Source organism: Balaenoptera physalus, assembly GCF_965194825.1.
Source record: "Balaenoptera physalus genome assembly, chromosome: 3".
NCBI lineage: Eukaryota > Metazoa > Chordata > Mammalia > Artiodactyla > Balaenopteridae > Balaenoptera > Balaenoptera physalus.
The window spans coordinates 82,650,081-82,671,979 of NC_138890.1; the positions used below are offsets into that span (position 1 = coordinate 82,650,081).

The 21,899-nt window shown below is 40.4% G+C and overlaps 1 protein-coding gene across 3 annotated transcripts in view; it reads right to left on the reverse strand.

The window, feature by feature from the left end:
- Positions 1-21,899, reverse strand: part of LVRN (laeverin) — a 166,296-nt gene that overhangs the window by 124,810 nt on the left and 19,587 nt on the right. For 2 of the 3 annotated variants that reach the window (XM_082455737.1, XM_082455736.1), the window contains one exon: positions 20,019-20,082. In XM_082455737.1, the coding sequence (XP_082311863.1) occupies positions 20,019-20,082 (64 nt within the window). Of the gene's footprint in view, positions 1-20,018; positions 20,255-21,899 lie in introns of all 3 variants that reach the window. The other variant, XM_082455738.1, reaches the window with a different exon arrangement.

Here is a 21,899-nt window from a genome sequence, read left to right on the forward strand (position 1 = left end):
TGATTTTGCATCCTCTAGAAGATTGTCCTTGTTGATTCTAAGATATTTGTATTTGTGAAACGGTATCACATATTTTGGATGACTTCATCCTATTTCTGGCATTTCTTCCCTCCTTGTTTCTGGTTTGCCTTTTTGGTGACAAAAATCCAAGGAAAACTAACAATTGATGATACCTAAAGAGAAAGCTGGTAAGCCCCATCTGATGATCTGAAGATGCTTTTAAAATCAGATCACTGACCAACCTTTACACATTGTGTCGAACTTGAAAACACACATCTATGTCAGATTGGGCCTGATACAAGAAAGGCTATGGTCATTCTTTCTGCTGCAGTGATTAAAAACTCACTTTTCTCTCTACTGAGGAATCAAATAAATCTGCACAGTCATAAATGTTTCAGGTCTGAACCTGGCACTTCACATACATTTTCTTATTTAATGTTCACCCAGATGAGGAGGTAGGCCCAGAAGAGCAAAGGGATTTGCCCACGGTCACTTAGGTAGGATTTCTATTTACAAAGACTGGCTGGCAGCTAATAAACTACAATTGCTTTGAATGTTTAATACCCACCACTCAATCCACTCAATAATGTCTTTGGACAGCGGCGGTCTCCCAACTGAAGCCAGTATTTGCGTTGCACAACAGGTCTCACAGCTGGGGATTGGCCTCAACAGAACCAAATACAGAAGCTCCTTGCTGCTTGGGGATGGAGAATCCTGAAAGCAGGCTTGGTGCTCTGCCTTACTGTTCAAATACTTTAATATTGACCACCTCTCAACTGGATATTACCAAATAATTCATTCACTCCCTTTATTTTAAAGACCATGCTCATTTAAAAGGAAATGTAATCCATATGTTTCTGGTTTCTTTACACTCAAGTTACCAACAATATGTTCTTTTGCAATAGCTACTTCATGTCCAAATGTCTTTGGAGACGATTTTTTTTTTCCATGAGGGCAGGAAGCTGCATTTGGACAAGAGTAATCACCAAAAGGTTTAAGTTCACAACTTGAAAATTCAAACCCATAAGGTTTAAATTGTAAACTTGCCCACTTCATATTCTGAAAGGGCCTCAAAGAGCAATAATAGCAAGGATCTGGCAAGTACTCAATACATGAACATCTGGAAAAGGGGGGTGGGGTGGAATGAGAGGAGAGGACAGTGACCAATGTGGATGCCATCAGGAAGCCAGGCCAGGGCAGGGTCCCTTGACGAATCCAGGAGACACTGTGTCCTTGAAGTGCTGGTGTTCTTGTTGTGAAATCAGCAGCCAGAAGAACACACCAGGAGCCATGAGGGAATTTGTGGTCGGAAACAGAGCTAGCACTTAGATCCATATATTATATAAAACCAAAAATCTGTGGCTGGGCTCTGAGGCTCTTATTTGTTCAAATATCATATGAAAAGGTCAGTACTTCTGCTGGGATACCGGTAAAAAAGTATGTAAAGCTAATTTTTCACAGTCAGTGGATTAAACAGTAACTCTCTTGATGAGATCTGTATAATGTAGTAGCTTATTACGTGTTTCTTTTTATCTTGATTTAGAAAGGACCAAGGATTTTCTCAATTGTGATAAACATCACAAAATGGAAATAAAATTTGACTAGATTGAAAAAAAGGAGTAAATGAATTGTTCTTAAAATTGTTGAAATGTAAATATTTTCTATAATTAATTGTAGGTAATAGAGAACAAAGACCGAGTACTGTATGAAATCTGACCAGATGGGCATTCTCTTGGAGAAAAATTAAAATTACATGATTCCTAGCTAAAGGACTAGGGGTGGAAGTAACAATGAAAAAATGCATGCTGGGTTTCTTCCATGACATCATGAGCCTCACAGAGACACAGGCGACATAGGAGAACATGAAATGACAGTCTCATAGGCAAATTCTACATTGATGAGCCCCATCTGTTGCTGCCATAAGCAGCTACCTTACCCGCGCCTGCACTTTGTCTTTCTTTGGGTCTCATTGGCCTAGTTTCTTGTCAGTTCACTGAGTTAAGACGGTGATCTCCCAACAATTCTCATTTCCACAAAATGAGTCAACAGTTAGGGCAGGACATGGAAGGAATTTCCAATACTGGAAGTACACACACCACATCAGGCCTGAGCTCTGATATGGAGCAAACAGGGAGCTTCCTGTCAGTGTCTCTGCATCATTTACACTGTTTCTGGATGAAGCAACACGGAAATTGAAAGGAGATGGTTCTGACAGATGCCCAATTCTCAGTCACCCTTTCCCTTTCCTCTTGAAAGAAGTATACATTATTTTGATTGGGAGAGTAGACTGGCAAAGAGGCTCCAGGTACAGCTAGATGGGAGGAAGAATGAACCTCCTAAGGAGAGTGTGCTGGGGTATATGGGTGCAAGGGTACATACACACGCCCTGCATGTTCTGCGTGAGTCTCATTCATGGAAGAAGGCAGGCTGTGATGCTGCACAGGGCATCCCCCTCTGATGCCGCCCTACAGTGTCCAACAGGAGCAAACAGAATTAGGGATTGTCAGGGAAAATAGTCTATTACTGCCTATCTCCTCAACCTCCACCACAAAAGCTTCCCACTACTCCCTAAGACACTGTAATGCTAAACGGGGCCACCCTGAAAGAGCAGAGAGGGGGGCGGAAAGAAGGACATGGGGCTCTTTGCCTCCTACCTGGCCTAACACATATGGAAGCCAGGGCATCGGTAAGTAACCCAGAGAGGAAATACAAGGGCTCAGGTATTCTACAACCATCAAATACTGAACATAAGTGTACCTATATGTCCTGGCCTTTAGGTATAGCCAATCTTTAGATACAGATGAGGTCACCTATATGGTAATGCCCCAAAGACACTGGTACACTTAGTGGCAGAAATTCCAGTGTTTTCTGTCCAGGAGTTCTTTGGCCCCAGATATCTACATGTGGTGTTGCCAATATGAATCAGAAATTTACTGCTGTCACCAACACCACTGCTCCTGGAATAGACTTAGGACTAGGTCCCTTGAGGCCAGTGGGGGCCAGGGGTGGGTTGTAAAAACAAGTTGCACATTCTTGAATGGCCGAAATTTTCCAGTTCATTACACACATTTGACACATGCTGGGCGTGCAATATTGTAAGCTGGGTGGGTGGGTTCTCCAGAAGCAGATGCTGAGATGGGGTTTGGGATGCAAGATATCTATTAGGAATAAAACCTGTAACAGGAAGGGGGATGAAGCAGGATTGGGCACAGGGAGAAGTCAAGCTGTGGCACAGGCCAACCCAGTGGGGAGCTCTGGACTGAAAATTGCCCTTCAAAATTGACCCAAAACAAATATCTGGGGCTTTATATCCCTGAAATAAATGGCCAGCCCATGTTCAGTTACCGGATGCAGACTGCCCCTGAATGGGCATGACCCTGCTCAAAGCAAATCTCTGCAGCTAAGGCAGATCCTAAAGCAGCTGACAGCTGGAGGCTATTTACTGATTGCACTTTTCACTGCTGGTCAGCAAATGCCTCCTTGAAGAGAGATCTCGATGGTCCCTATCACTGTCTACCATAATGATGGGTTAGTCCAAATCAGGGAGGAGGGGAAAGAGATGAGAAGATAAAAAGATGTAAATGGGACAAGAAGTGAAGAAGCCGGAGCCACCTACTTGAGGTCAAATCCACTCCCAGTCTTGGGCCTGGAAAGACCTGGAGCCAGAGGTCATGTGTCCCCTTCCAGCCTCCACTACCATGACCAACTCCATGGAGCCTTCAACAACCTGACAGGCCGTGCCTCTTGCAGCTCTTGGTTTGGGCTTCAATATCCTCAATGCTGATGAGGCATGGGACCACTCAGGGCCCACATTTGTACGATCTAGAAGGGGGAGATGTTAAGGAGGTGGGCAGTTAATGTGTTATTTGACCAGTAGGAGGCAGAATATAAATTCTTCTATCCTTCTCTTCAGTCCTGTGAGATTGAGCAATCAGTTGTATCTGGCACCAGCTGTGGAGCTGGTAATGCACTATCATACTGGATCTCGTACCTCCCCATCTCAGTCCTTTTCCCAACTCCTTTCCTGGGATTGCACTAGATAACAAAGCACATAAGCTTCTACCTCAGGCTCCACTCATTGAAGAACCCAGGCTAAGATGATTTGTTTCTTAGGTTAGGGCAAAATGTCTCAGTATCAAAAGTTACCACGCAGCAAAACAGCCAGTCATGTGCAAATGACATGGCTGGTCCAGGACCTCAAGACTGTTGCTGTGTAGAAATTCCCCACCCCAGCCCTCCTACACTGTTGGTGGGAATGTAAGTTGGTGCAGCCACTATGGAGAACAGTATGGAGGTTCCTCAAAAAACTAAAAATAGAGTTGCCATATGATCCAGCAATCCCACTACTGCGCATATATCCAGACAAAACTATAATTCTAAAAGATACATACACCCTTATAGTTCATAGCAGCACTATTTACAATAGCCAAGACATAGAAGCAACCTAAATGTCCATTAACAGATGAGTAGATAAAGAAAATGTGCATTTTTTACGGAGCTAGAACAAATCATCTTAAAATTTGTATGGAGACACAAAAGACCCCGAATAGCCAAAGCAGTCTTGAGGCAAAAAAATGAAGCTGGAGGAATCAGACTCCCTGACTTCAGACTATACTACAAAGCTACAGTAATCAAGACAATATGGTACTGGCACAAAAACAGAAACATAGATCAATGGAACAAGATAGAAAGCCCAGAGATTAACCCACGCACCTATGGTCAACTAATCTATGACAAAGGAGGCAAAGATATACAATGGAGAAAAGACAGTCTCTTCAATAAGTGGTGCTGGGTAAACTGGACAGCTACATGTAAAAGAATGAAATTAGAATACTCCCTAACACCATACACAAAAATAAACTCAAAATGGATTAGAGACCTAAATATAAGACTGGACACTATAAAACTCTTAGAGGAAAACATAGGAAGAACACTCTTTGACATAAATCACAGCAAGATCTTTTTTGATCCACCTCCTAGAGTAATGGAAATAAAAACAAAAATAAACAAGTGGGACCTAATGAAACTTCAAAGCTTTTGCACAGCAAAGGAAACCATAAACAAGACGAAAAGACAGCCCTCAGAATGGGAGAAAATATTTGCAAATGAATCAACGGACAAAGGATTAATCTCCAAAATATATAAACAGCTCATTCAGCTCAATATCAAAGAAACAAACACCCCAATCCAAAAATGGGCAGAAGACCTAAATAGACATTTCTCCAAAGAAGACATACAGACGGCCACGAAGCACATGAAAAGATGCTCAACATCACTAATTATTAGAGAAATGCAAATCAAAACTACAATGAGGTATCACCTCACTCCTGTTAGAATGGGCATCATCAGAAAATCTACAAACAACAAATGCTGGAGAGGGTGTGGAGAAAAGGGAAACCTCTTGCACTGTTGGTGGGAATGTAAATTGATACAGCCACTATGGAGAACAATATGGAGGTTCCTTAGAAAACTAAAAATAGAATTACCATATGACCCAGCAATCCCACTACTGGGCATATACCCAGAGAAAACCATAATTCAAAAAGACACATGCACCCGAATGTTCATTGCAGCACTATTTACAATAGCCAGGTCATGGAAGCAACCTAAATGCCCATCAACAGAGGAATGGATAAAGAAGATGTGGTACATATATACAATGGAATATTACTCAGCCATAAAAAGGAACGAAATTGAGTCATTTGTTGAGACATGGATGGATCTAGAGATTGTCATACAGAGTGAAGTAAGTCAGAAAGAGAAAAACAAATATCGTATATTAATGCATGTATGCAGAACCTAGAAAAATGGTACAGATGAGCCAGTTTGCAGGGCAGAAGTTGAGACACAGATGTAGAGAATGGACATATGGACACCAAGGGGGGAAAACTGCGGTGAGGTGGGGATGGTGGTGTGCTGAATTGGGTGATTGGGATTGACATGTATACACTGATGTGTATAAAAATGATGCCTAATAAGAACCTGCAGTATAAAAAAACAAACAAAACAACTAATACTAAACTTTCATTGGGTTATTTGTATGGAAATATGTTAATATAAATGTTTCAGACATTACATGAAATTTCTAAAAATCTTATGTTTGTATTTGTATGGAAATATGTATGGAAATATGTTAATATAAATGTTTCAGACATTACATGAAATTTCTGAAAATCTTATATGTTCTGGTATAATGTTATAAGTAATAATCCTAGTTATTACTTTAAAATGTATATCTCAGAAATAACTAATTTTCTTGTCAACTGCATTATTATGAACTTTCATCAAATCTTTAACCGTGGTCATTTTTAAGTCTTTTGTCATTTACAGACAGTTCTGGGTGTACTCTGATGATTTTGCAAATATGTTCCTATAAAAGGGTTTCATCTTCAAGAAATTCATGGAAAAGACTCTGACAAGTACAGGTTTCAGGTAACTGACTGTACTGCTGAACTGAATGAATAAGCATTTTCAGAACTCTAATGAAAAACTTATGAACTCATAAAAGTGCTAACAAAATATCAAGATGAAAAAAAAAAATGAATTACATGGGACTGAGTGATCTGATGAGGATGAGTATAATTTTTGTGACTTTCTGTCTGAATTAAAAAAAAAAAAAAAAAAAAAAAAAAATCCCACAAGGACTCAGAGGCAAAGAAGATACAAATCAATTTTCACTGCAAAGTAAAGGAGCTGTTACAGTGGAGGATTACTGGACTGAATGTCAATATTATGACATAGTACGAGTGTGTTTCATGTTTGGTAATTGCAATCATTGTTGCTTTTGTTGTGGTCATCCATGTACAATGCTTGGTGTCAGTCTATTTATCTCTTGTAAAAATAAAATACAGTGTGTGTGTGTGTGGAAAAAAAAAAAAAAAGAAAATGTGGTGTATATATATATATATATATATATATATATATATATATATATATACAATGGAATATTACTCAGCCATTAAAAAGAATGAAATAATGCCATTTGCAGCAACATGGATGGACCTAGAGATTATCATACTAAGTGAAGTAAGTCAGAAGAGAAAGACAAATACCATATGATATCACTTATATGTGGAATCTAAAATATGACACAAATGAACATATCTATGAAACAGAAACAGATTCACATACATAGAGAACAGACTTGTGGTTGCCAAGGGGGAGGAGGGGTGGGGGAAGGATGGAGTGGGAGTTTGGGATGAACAGATGCAAACTAGTATATATAGGATGGATAAACAACAAGGTCCTACTGTAGAGCACAGGGAACTATATTCAATATCCTGTGATAAACCATAATGGAAAAGAATATGAAAAAGAATATATATATATATATATAAATATATATATAAAACTGACTCACTGTGCTGTACAGTGGAAATTACAACACTGTAAATCGACTGTACTTCACTAAAATTAAAAAAAAAAAAGAAATTCCCCACCCCAACCCTCACCCATCAAGGGAAAAACATAGATTCTAATTTTGCCCCTTCTCCACTTCCCCTTGTAATTAGAGCTTTAACACATGCAAATTTGCCCCAATCCCTTGCCTTTCCCTATGACCAAAAAACCAAAAATTCAGGGAAGTACTTATGTCATTTTTTTCCCCCAACTCAAAAGGCTGGGACTATTGAGTGTGCTTGTATTTCTTCTTTGAAGGTGGGGAACTCAAATCGAGAAGATAGAGAGTAAGAAACGTTTCTATGTCCTGAACCTTCATCTGGTATCTGGTGTCCAATACAGAAACATTGCTCCCACTGCTGAGTCGAATGTCCGGCCTCCAACACACCTACAAGAGCACTTTCACTTGTGCCTTTATGAGAAATTCCTTGGGGCCACAGTGGAACTGGGCCAAAGGAAAACTGAAGTCTTTTATACCAAGCAGTGCAGTTTACAATTCCAAACAGATTATTACCAGACTGATGTGATGCACCAAATGAAGCCTCTTGGCAACAGGGCTTATTTTCAAGTGTCACTCATAGCTCCACAGTTGATTTGCATCTAAATGTACAATAATATAGCTGAATCACCTGCTACAGATTAAGTACAGTAAGTCCCCTACATACAAACCTTCAAGTTGCAAACTTTCAAAGATGCCAACGGTGCGTTCACATGTCTAATCACATAAGTTAGTTCACGTGTCTGGCATACATTGTCATGTGCATGCATCCTCTACAAGTGGTTGTGCTTTTGCGTACTTTACTGTACAGTCTGTTCATGATTTTCATGGATTTGAGAAGGCAGATGAGAAGTCCAAAGAGGTCTTCAGCAACTTAGTAACCCTCAACGAGAAGGTGGAGCTAGATCTGCCAGAGGACGACTTCACTCAACTCCTTGCTGTGCAACATGAGGAGCTTACTAATGAAGACCTGATGGAATTGGAGGCCCAGAGAAAGGACAAAGAGAGACAAGAGGAAGAAGTAACTGAAGAACTGAAGAGATTCACGACACAGGAAATGGCAAGGGGATTTTCTTTATTTGAGGAGGCACTGTTAGTTTTTGAGGCACACGATCCGAACGTAGAAAGGTACACGAAGGTTGCAGCAGCCATTCAGGATGCAATCCAGTGCTAGCATGTCTTCTATGACGAGAAAAAAAGAGCCACTACCCAGACATCACTGGATCGTTTTTTCAAGAGGGTAGATAGAAGTGAATCCAGCAAGGAACCAGAACCTGTGCCATCCACATCAGGCGTGAGTAAAATTGCAGCTTGCCCTCCATCTCCTATTGCTGACGATCCTTCAGCTCAGCCATCTCCCACCTCCTCTCCCTCCTCCAGTCAGTAACTCTTCTTGCCTGTTCACTCGATGCCAGCCCATGTGCCAGCTGTTGTACTGTACTACTGTACTTATCAAGGTACTGTACTGTAAGATTAAAAATGTTTTCTTTATTTTTTGTTTGCTTTTTATGTATTATTTGTGTGAAAAGTATTTTAAACCTATTATAGTACAGACTATATAGCTGATTGTGTTAGTTGGGTACCTAGGCTAACTTTGTTGGACTTATGAACAAATTGGACTTAACGAATGCACTCTAGGAACAGAACTCGTTCGTATGTAGGGGACATATTCGTATGTATTTTTCCCCTCTTCACGTTTAAAACAGGGGGAAGTTCTGGGGTAGCTCTCCTTGGGACAGGGTAGGGTCCTATTGCTGGAAAAGAGGGCAGGATCAGACTTTTGGTGTCCAAGGTTGTTACATTCCCAGAACACGCCAGACCACTTCCAGGTCCCATGAGCCCTTGAGGCACCTGGACACCAGGGGGTTGGTTAGAACCCGCTGCTCCCCTCAGACAGAGGTCAGGAGTCCATACTCTAGGGATGAGCTGGGACCCAAGGGACAGAAAGCAGGACTCATCGGGACGGCCTGAAGCTATGCAAACCTTAAGCTCTGTTAGCCAACCCTGCAGTCCTCCAACATTGCAGAAACAGAAGCTTCCCCAAAGAACTCAGCATGAGGCTCAGAGGAAATAATAAGTGATCAAGAGAGCTTGTCAGAATTTTAGGCTGTCATTGCACGAAGGCAGAGGCCTGAGACAGCTGTCCAGATGTTTGAACTTAGATGTCTCTTTACTCTGGGCTCCCTGTGTTCTCTTCTTCTGCAGCCACAGCTACTTGCAGGATTCTGTGAACCTTATTTTGAAAGGACAGCTCTGCCAAACAGGTAGAAGAAATAAAAAGATAAAATGAAAAAGAAGAGGACTAGCTCAATTTGAATTAAATGGGGCTGGAGTAAGAGACAGTGTGGTGTGGAAGAGTTCTGCGCTAAGAAAGAGGCCACTTGAACCCAGGCCATTGCTTCCCAGGGAGAGACATCTGCAAGTGCCACAGTAAGGCCCAAACCTCTTGGAACCACAGAATTCTTGTCTCTGAGAAGGAGGGTGTTAGCCTATATCAGAGATTTTCAAGCTTGTTTGTTGTGAAGCGTAACACTCTTTATTCAAAACAGACTTTCGTTTTTCTTTTTTTAAAGAACTGGTCTCGCTAAACTTGGAAACAATTGAAAACTCCTGGTCTAAAGGATTGCTGAAGGCCCTGACTGAAAGTGCCCCCAGTACTCTTCCCTCACGCCCTGCACGTTCACCCCACACAGATGATGTCTTGTCGTCCACACACATGCAGCAGAAATCCCCTTGAGGGAATGTTAAAGTTGCAAAGTGATATTCAAAGAGCAGAACTGTTATTATGTTCTGGCAGAAAAGAAGGTAGACGAAAAATGATCTGGGCCACACTTGTGACAGTTATTTGGAAATGGGAACAACCCTCAGTGACCTGGAAGAGAAAATATGTTGAGGAATTTTGTCCAGGTTGGTAGATCCTAGATTTGCCTGGGAGGAAATGGGATCCCAATAAATGGCCCTAGAGTCGAGATCCTTAGTTTGCTCAAGTCTTAGAGGGTTACCAAGGCCTTCCCTGCTCTGCAAGAGAGTTCTTTAGTCCCTGCAGGCCTCCTTTCTACCATTAAATACACCTTCACTCCATCCTGGCTCATCCCAACACATCAAGAATTCAAAGACCCTCATAGCTGGATGTCAAACATCTCTAGCCTGTAAGAATCTCCTTCAGGGCTTCTCTGGTGGTGCAGTGGTTGAGAATCTGCCTGCCAATGCAGGGGACACGGGTTCGAGCCCTGGTCTGGGAGGATCCCACATGCCGCGGAGCAACTGGGCCCGTGAGCCACAACTACTGAGCCTGCGCGTCTGGAGCCTGTGCTCCGTGCAACAAGAGAGACCGCGATAGTGAGAGGCCCGCGCACCGCAATGAAGAGTGGCCTCCGCTCGCCGCAACTACAGAAAGCCCTCGCACAGAAACGAAGACCCAACACAGCTAAAATAAATAAATAAATAAATAAATAAATTTATATATTAAAAAAAAAGGTTAAAATGGTAAAATTTATAAATAAAAAAAAAAAGAATCTCCTTCAGCATGCTGCCATTAGCTTCTGAGGGTCTGGTTTTCCTTAGACCCTGGGGAAGGGGTTAGGCAGATCCATTTGGTGCTCTTCATTCACCAGCTGATATTAAATACAGGTAGAATTCTAAGCATGCAGCTGGCTTGGAACCACTAATATACTAATCTGTAGCATTCCTAGTGTTATCCAAATGTGGAACAAAAGTTTTATACACACTTCTTGGGAAGTCAGTCAATCTGTCAGCACTGAATGAACTTCTTGGGAGCAAGGAAATATCCAAAATATTTACCAACTACTACCTCACATGAATGGACGTATCAGAATGGGTGAGGGACTGGAGTGAGTCTTGGAGTCCTCCTGTTGTGCCAGGTGTTGACCTTTAGTTGATAAGTTATCTTAGGGGTTGAATTGTGTCCTTCCCAAAATTCATATGTTTAAATCCTAACCCCCAGTACCTCAGAATGTGACCTTCTTTGGAAATAGGGTCATTATAGATAAAATGAGATTATACTGGAGGAGGGTGGGTCCCTAATCCAATATGACCGGTGTGCTTATGAAAAGGGGACATTTGAACACGGACACTCACACAGGGAGAACACCATGTGTCACGAGGTAGAGATCAGAGCAACGTGTCTACAAGCCAAGGAATACCAAAGACTGCCAGCAAACTAGCAAACTCCCAGTAACTGGGGGAGAGGCCTGGAACAGACCCTTCCCTGAGCACCTTCAGAGGGAGCATAAACTCGCCAACATCTTGATGTCAAGACTTCGAATCTAGCCTCCAGAACCGTAAGAAAATAAATTTCTCTTGTAGAGGGCACCCAGTCTGTGGTCTTTTGTTATAGCAGTCCTAAGCAAACTGATGTGGATGGTGAGAGGGCCTGGGAGTTCCCGGGGCGGAGCCTGGGTGGCAGAGGGAGAACGTTTGAAGGCTTGCGGCAGTGCCTATTTTCCAGTGGGTACGAAAGCATTTCAGTATTTGAGCCATCAGTGTGGCTGTGCATCAGTTTACATACAAACTGATTACCAGGCCTGACTTAGATGGAGGGCGCTCACTGTCTGTCACTTCTGGTGATGTATAAGAGGAAAGAGAACTGTCTGTTCAGGAGAGTCAGAGAATGCATCTGCTTTAATAGGGGGTTGGAGAAGAAGATTGTTATTTAGGTCTATCTTAGCTGTGTGAGTACCTCAAGCTCCATTCTGCATTGGGTACCTACTGTGAGTTGCTTAGGTGGCCTAAGCATCGGCAGAGGAAAGAGAAGTCTAAGATTCAGTCTCTGACCTACAATTTACAGTCTAGCTGGAAGGACAGGATTATGTCACTCGAAAGAGAAGCTTATATAAAGCAATCAAAACTAGAGTGCACTATGACACATACAAATTGTTTTTCTTATTATTACTAATAATTATTGTTATTTTAAGAACCAGCTCAGATGACTACACTAAATTAAAGATGCCCATCAGTCCGAGAGCTCTTCTGTGAGATGAATGGCTATGAAATGCTCACACTGATAGTTCACATCTTTTCCTTTTCTCCTTCTCCCCCTGCTCCAGCATACAAGTTGCTCCAAACGTTGAGATGTGACCATCTCTCTTAGACTGTGGGCTCCTTCTAAAAGAATTGGAATAGATCCCCATGCTTTCTACAAATAAAGTCAATGTTCTCCTCACAATTTTTTTAGTCTCATTCTTGACATTTTAAGTCATTTTACATTCGGTTTCTGTGTCCATCCTGGTTGTGAAATGTAAGCGTGGTTAATTTGTGTTTCATTAACCTGCCCTCAAGCGTATCGAGATTTCTAGTCTGCTTAGGGCATGTGGATGTGTGCCAGACACACAAATAAGAGCTGTGCACTGACCCTTTCTAGAAAAAGCCAGGGGAAAGTTCTCCGTGTGGTGAGGAAAGCAGGTCTGACTGACAGGAAGAGGGAGGGAATGGGCAAGGCTGATCAGCAACAGGTCTTCCCAGAAGTGGCAGAATTCGCCAAGGGACATCCTGGGGTCCAAGGCCTGCCGCGAACACGGTGCCCTTTTTAACCCCATTTACACCAGGAGAGAGCACCACCTCAGCGTTATCACCTCTGAATGAGAAGGTGCATGAATGGAGATGACATGAACAAGTTCCCATCTCTCACAGAATTATGGTTGGAGATTCTAAGGGATATAAGTCTGGCCACGCAATCCAGGAAGAAGCTCCAATATCTGCTCTGTCTCTGGGCCCAGTCTGGAGTCCACGAAGCCAACTGGCAAAATGTGTTATTTCCTCTGGCCAGAAACACAGTATCTTTAGAAATCTAAATTCACCTTGACTTTTCTTCCCTAAGTCATTTTTGTTATTGGGCTTTGTTTTTCTTCCAGTCTGATTTTCTTCATAACTACTTCAAACTTTAAACATGGACACCCACTCAAAAAGAAAAATGCTGTCACTGCAGATTCTGTGAGGCTGGGAGACAGAAGATTTCGGAAGTGAACTGGGAACAGACGCATTTTGAATATCTGTTATTTAGAAATGTATCTAGGTATTTTATAAACATTTGAATTGAATCTCCATGAAACTCCTGTTGGATCTGTCTGGATCCTTCCATTACCATAACTGCCTCAGGGATGACACTGGTGTGGTATAAGTAACGCTTTACTTTGATCATCTCTACCCCAATTATCAACGCTTTACAAATTATAACACTGAGGTGCACACGGCTGTGTCGCTGCTATAAACAAAGGATTAAATTATGTTTCCTTTTCATTTTAGTCCTAGTCCTAGAGTTGTACTATTGGTTACAAATTCTCCAAGAACTCTGTCAACCTGTGACTGTCTACAAGGCAAATACCTTCTCCAGGGTGGAGACTTCAGAAGAGTGTTGACTGATATTTAGGTAGGCTTTAACACTTCACTAGTAAAATCTTAACATGCTCCTTCTAAGAAGACAAACAGCAGACTCATGTTTAAACCTAGAATGTATCAACTTCAGTTATCTGGGTGAATTAAAGCACTAAGACACATACCTACCAAAAAGTAGAACTCCAAAATGAAGGCCAATTGAAGAGTAAAAGATTTAGATGAATTTTAATATTTTCTCCTTTCTAGTTCATTTCTGTGTAGGTTGGTTTATTTCCTTGGAAATCTACCTAAGTAAACACTTGATTTGTTCTAGCCAGATGTTTGTGGGCTCTTGGCCTGGTATACAGAAAGCAGTGATGGGGAGAAAGCTGGGGAGGAAGATGAGGGCACAAGGGAATGGAAGTGAGATTCAGACTGGGGTAGTTGCTGCTTGTCACTGGACTCTGATGATTTCTGAAAAATGTTTCCGTTTTCTATGTTTACTGAGGAGCGTCAGTTTCCAGGATAAATGTTTTCTTCAAGAACTTCTATTACTTCATAGTGGAGCTGGGGTCTGTTGCTACACTGCTTGTGGTGCCTAGCACAGAGCCTTGTACACAGAAGACATTCCAGGAATGTGTATTTGCTAAATTTACATGAATTCCTAAAGGTTGTGGGTAAATTCCATTTTTATAAGTTGAATCATACTTTAAGAATATATGGGGAACACATTTAAAGGAATACTGCATTAGATCATTTTGTAAAGTTAGTATCACCTCCTGATTTATTTGTTTCATAAGCAGAATTGTGTTTATCAGGTTTCCTTAAAACTGAGCACGCAGATCCTCTGTTCCTCATCTGCAACGTGAAGGGGTTGGACTCAGGGACTTTGAATATTTTTCTGTTTATTGAATACTTCTTCCAGTGCTAAAGTTTTAAGGTTTTAGAACCTACCTCCAAATAACATTAAATTTTAGAAATTGAGAGATTTGGCTGTCTTTTCTGTTTTGGGGGATAGGGAGAAAAAAGTCAAGTGATTCTTCTCAAGTTTTGTCTTCATTTATTCACAATCAATTCCTTATTGCAATTATATTCACCTGAAATAATTATTTGTATTATCCCAGCCCTACCTCTCCTATTAGGCAGAGCTCTACTCTGGATTAAATGCACTGTTTGCTTTTAGATATGCTTTACTTCTTGGCTACAGAAGAAATGAGCTCTACTGGATTGAAGTGGGAACAATTGAGCATTCCTCCCCCCTGTAGTGGCTGACTGTAAAAGACATGTATCTTAAAAGCAAAATTACACAATTAGGATCCTTTTTTTTTTTTTTGGTGAGAGTTTCCACAGGAAAAGAATTTTTAACATGCTATTTTTTTTTAAGATTATATAACTAACGACATTTAAATGTACTGATGGATTATGGTAATTTAGCAAGCTCTCTCTTGGGCCAAATATCTTGTAAATTCTTACAAAATGAAAACATATGTTGGTTCCTATCATAACTAGAATATTATCAAGTTCTTGAGGATTGGCATGTCTCTCTCCAACTCCATTTAAAAAAACTTTAATATCTTGATAGGAATAACACGATTATTAAGTGATTCAAGCAGTTCAGAACATCACCACAATTTTCACTAGTCAGATACAGTAATCCTTAAAATGTGGTGGACAAACCCTTGTGCACTGTTGGTGAGAATGTAAATTGGTGCAGCCATGATGGAAAACAGTATGGAGGTTCCTCAAAATTTGAAAATAGAAATACCATACAATCCAACAATTCCACTCCTGGGTATTTATCCAGAGAAAATGAAAACACTAATTCAAAAAAAGGTATATGCACTCCCATGTTCATAGAAGCATTATTTGCAATAGGCAAGATATGGAAGCAACCTCAGTGTCCATCAACAGATGAATGGATAAAGAAGTGACATACATATAAACACACACATACACACATATATATATACACACACATATACATACACACAATGGAATATTACTCAACCAAGAAAAGAACAAAATTTTGCCATTTGTAACAACATGGATGGACCTGGAAGGTATTATGCTTAGTGAAATAAGTCAGAGAGAGAAACTCAAATACTGTATGTTTTGACTTATATGGGGGAATCTAAAAAATAAAACAAATGAACAAATACAACAAAACAGAAATAGACTCACAGATACAGAGAATTATATAGACAGCCTCATAGATACAGTGGTTTCCAGAGGCAAGAGGGGTGGGGGAGAGGGGCAAAATGGTGAGGGGGGTTAAAAGGTACAAACTACTAGGTATAAAATAGCTATTACAAGGATGTAATGTATAGCACAGGGAATACAACCAATACTTTACAGCAACTTTTTATATGGAGTGTAATCTATAAAATATCAAATTACTATGGTGTATACCTGAAACCAATATAATATTGTAAGTCAACTATATTTCAATTTTTTAAAATGTGGTACACTGGTCAGAATGGCTGTCATCAAAAAGTCTACAAATAATAAATGCTGGAGAGGGTGTGGAGAAAAGGGAACCCTCCTACACTGTTGGTGGGAATGTAAATTGATGGAGCCACTATGGAGAACAGTATGGAGGTTCCTTAAAAAACTAAAAACAGAGTCACCATATGATCCAGCAATCCCACTCCTGGGCATACATCTGGGAAAGATGAAAACTCTAATCTGAAAAGATACATGTACCCCAATGTTCATAACAGCACTGTTTACAATAGCCAAGACATGGAAGCAACCTAAGTGTCCATCGACAGATGAATGGATAAAGAAGATGTGGTATTATATAAAATGGAATATTATTCAGCCATAAAAAAAGACACAAAATAGTGCCATTTGCAGCAACATGGATGGACCTAGAGATTATCATATTAAGTGAAGCAAGTCAGACAGAGAAAGACAAATATCATATGATATCACTTATTTGTGGAATCTAAAAAATGATACAGATTAACTTATTTACAAAACAGAAACAGACTCACAGACATAGAAAACAATCATAGTACCAAAGGGGAAGGAGTGGGGAGGGATAAATAAGGAGTCTGGGATTAACTACTATATATAAAATAGATACACACCACTATACACACTAATATATATACACACTACTATATATAAAATAGATAAACAACAAGGACCTACTGTATAGCACAGGGAACTATATTCAATATCTTGTAATAACTGATAATGGAAAAGTATCTGAAAAAGAATACATATATGTGTGTGTATATACACATATACACACAAATATATGTGTGTGTATATATATATATATATATATATATATATCTGAATCACTTGCTATATACCCAAAACTAACACAACATTGTAAATCAACTTTACTTCAATTGTTTTTTTAAAAAAGGGATCCATACCCTGCAGGAAAAACAAAAATGTGGTGGACAGCATTACAGGCAACTCTCTATGTACAAATACAGAAAGAAGAATTGATGGAAGAACAGATGGATATATGGATGGATGTATGGAAAGAAGAAAGGAAGGAAAGATCACACTATACATGCTTTTGGATTTTTTAAATGTGTTTTAAAATATTTTAAAATTTTAGAATAGCTTTAAATTTACAGAAAAGTAGCAATGGTTGTACAGAGGGTTCCCTTATACCCGGCGTCCAGTTGTCCCCACTGCTAATATCCTACATTAGTAGGATACTGTCAGTGAGGGGGAAATTTCCCGCCTACCTCTCTTGAGTTCTTTTGGCTGGTCTAGTAATTAAATTGACACAAGACAGATAAAACAGGAGAAAAAAAAATTTAGTTCTTACACATGGAGCTCTTATAGAAATGGAATCCCCAAAGTGACCAAAGCAAGCTGTTTATATTTCATTTTTAGACAAAGAAACAATTATTTGTGAAGACTTCACAAAACAAAGGGGCTCATGCTTGGGGTAGCAGACTAATGGAGAAGGAACACAGTTTGTTTATACAGCTTTCTTAGCCTTGAATTCCCTAACTGGCGATAAGGATGCTTTCTAGCCTCCTGATATAGGGAGGATACCTTCACTTGGGAGATTTATTTCCTGCTTTCAGCAGGAAAGAGCAGGGTCAGAGTGGGTTTTTTAAAATATTTTTTTTCACCAGCTGCTTCTCAAGTAACTTTAGTTCAAAACAATCAATATGCCATTGAGGCATATTTTGGGGCAGCCTGCCCTGGGCCCCAACAATACATTTGTCAAAACTAATGAACTAATTTGTCAAGACTAATGAACATTATTATTAACTAAAGTCGATACTTTATTCAAATTTCCTTAGTTTTTAATTCATGTCCTTTTTCTGCCCCAGGATCTCATCTAGGATACCACATTACATTAAGTCATCGCTTCTCCTTAGGCTCCTCTGGCCTGTGACAGTTTCTCAGATTTTTCTTGTTTTTGATGAACTTCAGAGTTCTGAAGAATACAGGTCAGGATGCTTTGTAGCCTGGCCCTCAATTTGGGTTTTTCTGATGTTTTTCTCGTGATTAGGGTTAGGGTTCTTGGGAGGAAGACTGCAAAGGTAAAGTGCCATTCTCACCGCAACATGTCCAGGGTACATGCTATCAACATGACTCATCGCTGATGATGTTAAACTTGATTGTACACTTGTGGCGGTGTTTGTCAGATTTTTCCACTCTTGTCCTCCTTTCCATACTGTACTCTTTGGATGGAAGTCACTATAGGCAGCCCACATTTAAGGGTTAGAGAGTTATGCTCTATTGATTTCAGAGTATAGCACCTACATAAATTATTTGAAATTCTTTTTTTTTTTTTTTCAGCTGCACTGTACAGCATGCGGGATCTTAATTTCCCAACCAGGGATCGAACCTGGGCCCCCTGCAGTGGAAGCACTGAGTCCTAACTACTGGACGGCCAAGGAATTCCCTTGAAATTCTTTTGTATAGGAGATTTGTCTATTCTTATTTATTTACCTACTCATTTATTTGTGTCAATATGGATTCAAAGATATCTATTTTATACTTTGGGTTATAATCCAATATTACATTATTTATTTTGTTGCTCAAAATGTTTCAGCTTTGGCCATTGAGAGCTCTTTCAGGTAGCCCGTGAGTCCCTTTGACATACATCCATTGTCTTGTTTTTTGAGCATTTCCTTGCTTTCTGGCACCATAAGATGCTCCAGTTTCATCTTGTATATTCCCTGTCCCAGCCCTAGGATCAGCCATTTCTCCAGTGAGTCCTGTTCCCCTTTGCTGAAGAATGGTATTTAGAATCCAAGATCTGGGTGCTGGGTGTGCTCTTTACCACTGGGGTTTAGCACTTCTTTCCTTTTCGCTTCTTCTAGACCCTCTCAGAGTAAAGAAATATTTCTGTGTATACTACCCAGTGTATATACACATATCTATAAATATTTCTATATGCATCCATCTGTCTCTATATTACGAAAAACATGAGTCCATACTAATGTCTCCAAGTCTAGTCCATTACCATACATTTTTTACATATTGCAACTGTGGAGAAATATAAAGCCAACCTGATTTTTTTCTCTTCTTCTACTTAACTCACTTCTCCTAGCAATTCTGCTTATCTTGACATTCAGTAACTTCACCAGGCCCTACGTTAGATTTGATCATTTTGACTGGACCCTGGCTCCATGAGTGGGACAGACGTGTTCAGAGGACAAGACAAGGAAGCCACCTTCTCCACAACTTCTAGGCTAAGTCCCATGGTGGTGGCTCCAATCCTAGGACAAAGAGTTCTCTTTGGCCTCCCCTATTGTCCAACTAGGGAAAAAACTCTTCCAGGGCAAGTAGCTCCAAGTAAGGATTTGTAATTTACTCAGTTTTAAAAATTTATGTTTAAATTTGTACAGAGTAAAAGTCACTGTCTGTGATGTGCAGTTCCATGGATTTTGACAAATATATAGAGATGTGTATCTATCACCACAGTCATGATACAGAACAGTTCACTCACCCCGCAAGTTCCCTCCTGTTTCCCTTTATAGTCAACACTCTTCCCTTCTCCCCAATCTTTGTTAACCACTGACCTATTCGTCATCCCTATAGTTTTGTCTTCTTCAAAATGTCATATAGCAGGCAGCCTTTTGGGTCTGGCTTATTTCACTTAGCAAAAATGCATTTGCGATTCCTCCATATTATTACATAAAATCGCATAATTTTAATATTAATATCCATGTACTATATCAGCATAGTTTAGATTTTTGCTCTAGTGAATCCTTTGAATGCCTCTATTAGTTTCCTTTTGCTACATAACAGATCAGTGCCATCTTAGGAAGTTAAAACAACATCAGTTTATATAACTCACAGTTTCCATGGGTCTGGAGTCCAGGCACAGCTTGAAGGAGTCCTCGATTCAGGGTCCCACAAGGCTGCAATCAACATGTCGGTCTGGGTTGCTATCTCATCTGAAGCTCACAATCCTCTTCTAAGCTCACCGCTGGCAGGATTCAGTTCCTTGCAGTTATAGGACTGAAGTTCTTGCCCTGCCAACACTTTGACTTTAGTGCTGAGAAATTGATTTCGGATTTCTGACCTCCCAGACTGCAAGAGAATAAACTTGTGTGTTTTAATCCCCTAAATTGTGGTAATTTGTTACAGCATTAGTGAGAGACTAATAAACTGCACATTAGGAGAGAAGTGTATGTCCAAGGGATATGTTAAATAGAATAGGGATTCTCAAACTCTTTTGACTGCCAACTCTTCGTAAGAACTACATTTTACATTAACATCCAATATGAGCAAGCATTCACAGTTATATATATAATCCAAAGGTTTGCAAAGAAATATTTATTCCATAAAGTATTACCCTGACATTTTCTGTACTATTTTATTCCATTCCATTCTTCTTCTTGTTTTTTTAAATGCTGGTTGGGACCCACTAAATAGATTTCATAATCTCCTAATGAGTATCTTGAAAAACACTGGTGTTCAGGGAAGAGACTACCACCTAAGAAGGGTAGACTGGAACTCAACTGAGATGGGCTTTAAAGGTCAACCTCTTGACAGCATGTGACAAATGCTTCTTAGTAGCTCAGAGTTGGTGCCACTGCCATCAGGGACCTAAACAAACTACAGACAGTGTAAAGTTTTTCTCTGGAACTCTGAATGAATTCCCTACTTCAATGGTTCTCAACTGAGGGTGATTTTGCAGCCCAGGGGACATTGGGCAGTGTCTGGAGACATTTTTGCTGCTACAGCTGGGAGAAAGGCAGCTACTGGCATTAAGTGGGTGGAGGCCAGGGGTGATACTGATAATCAGTCTTCAATGCACAGGACAGCCCTCACAACAATGAATTATCTAGCCCCGCATGCCAATAGCGCTGAGGCTGAGAAAACAAGCTCCGGTTGCATCTTAGTCAGCTGTGTCCAAACCGGCTGTGTCAGTCTCTTTTGAAGCCTTTTCCAGGCTTATTCTCCCTTACCATGTCCTGTGGTCCAAAATTATGCCTTTCCTACCTGGCATAAAACATTCACAAACTCTTGTGAATTACGTTTATGTTTTAGTCCATTTGGGCTGCTGTAACAAATACCACAAACTGGGTAGCTTATAAACAACAGAAATGTATTTCTCGCTGTTCTGGAGACTGGGAGTCCGAATCAAAGTGCCAGTATGGTCGAGTGAGGGGTTCCTCTTCCGGGTCGCAGACTTCCCGTTGTATCCTCCCATGGCGGGAGAGGAGAGCAAGCCCTGCAGGGCCTCCTCTATAAAGGCACTGATCCCACTCATGAAGGCTCCACCCTCATGATCTAAGTGCCTCTTAAAGGCACCATCCCCCGATAACATCACCTTGCGGGGGACGGCGGTGGGGGGGGTGGGGTTAGATTTCAACATGTGAGTTTTGCGGGGGACACATTCAGACCATAACAGCTTGTGATAAGTGACAGCTGCATTTAGAAGAGTTTATTAACCGAAAGAAGTGACTGGTGAAATGTGCACGAGATCTTCTTGGCACACAGCGGCTTACTCCAGGCTGCTGGTCTCAGTGAATTAAACAGCCACACCTGCAAATTGTTTCAAACTTTGCAAACTACAAAGTAGCTCATCTGGTCATCTCTATGCTTTATTAGATTTTACTACAGTCAGACTTAAAGTACATTTGAAAATCATCTGAATGGGACACAAGTAGCATTGGTCTACTGAAAGTTGAAGAGATAATGACTTCCACATTATAATGCTGTTTAAGAA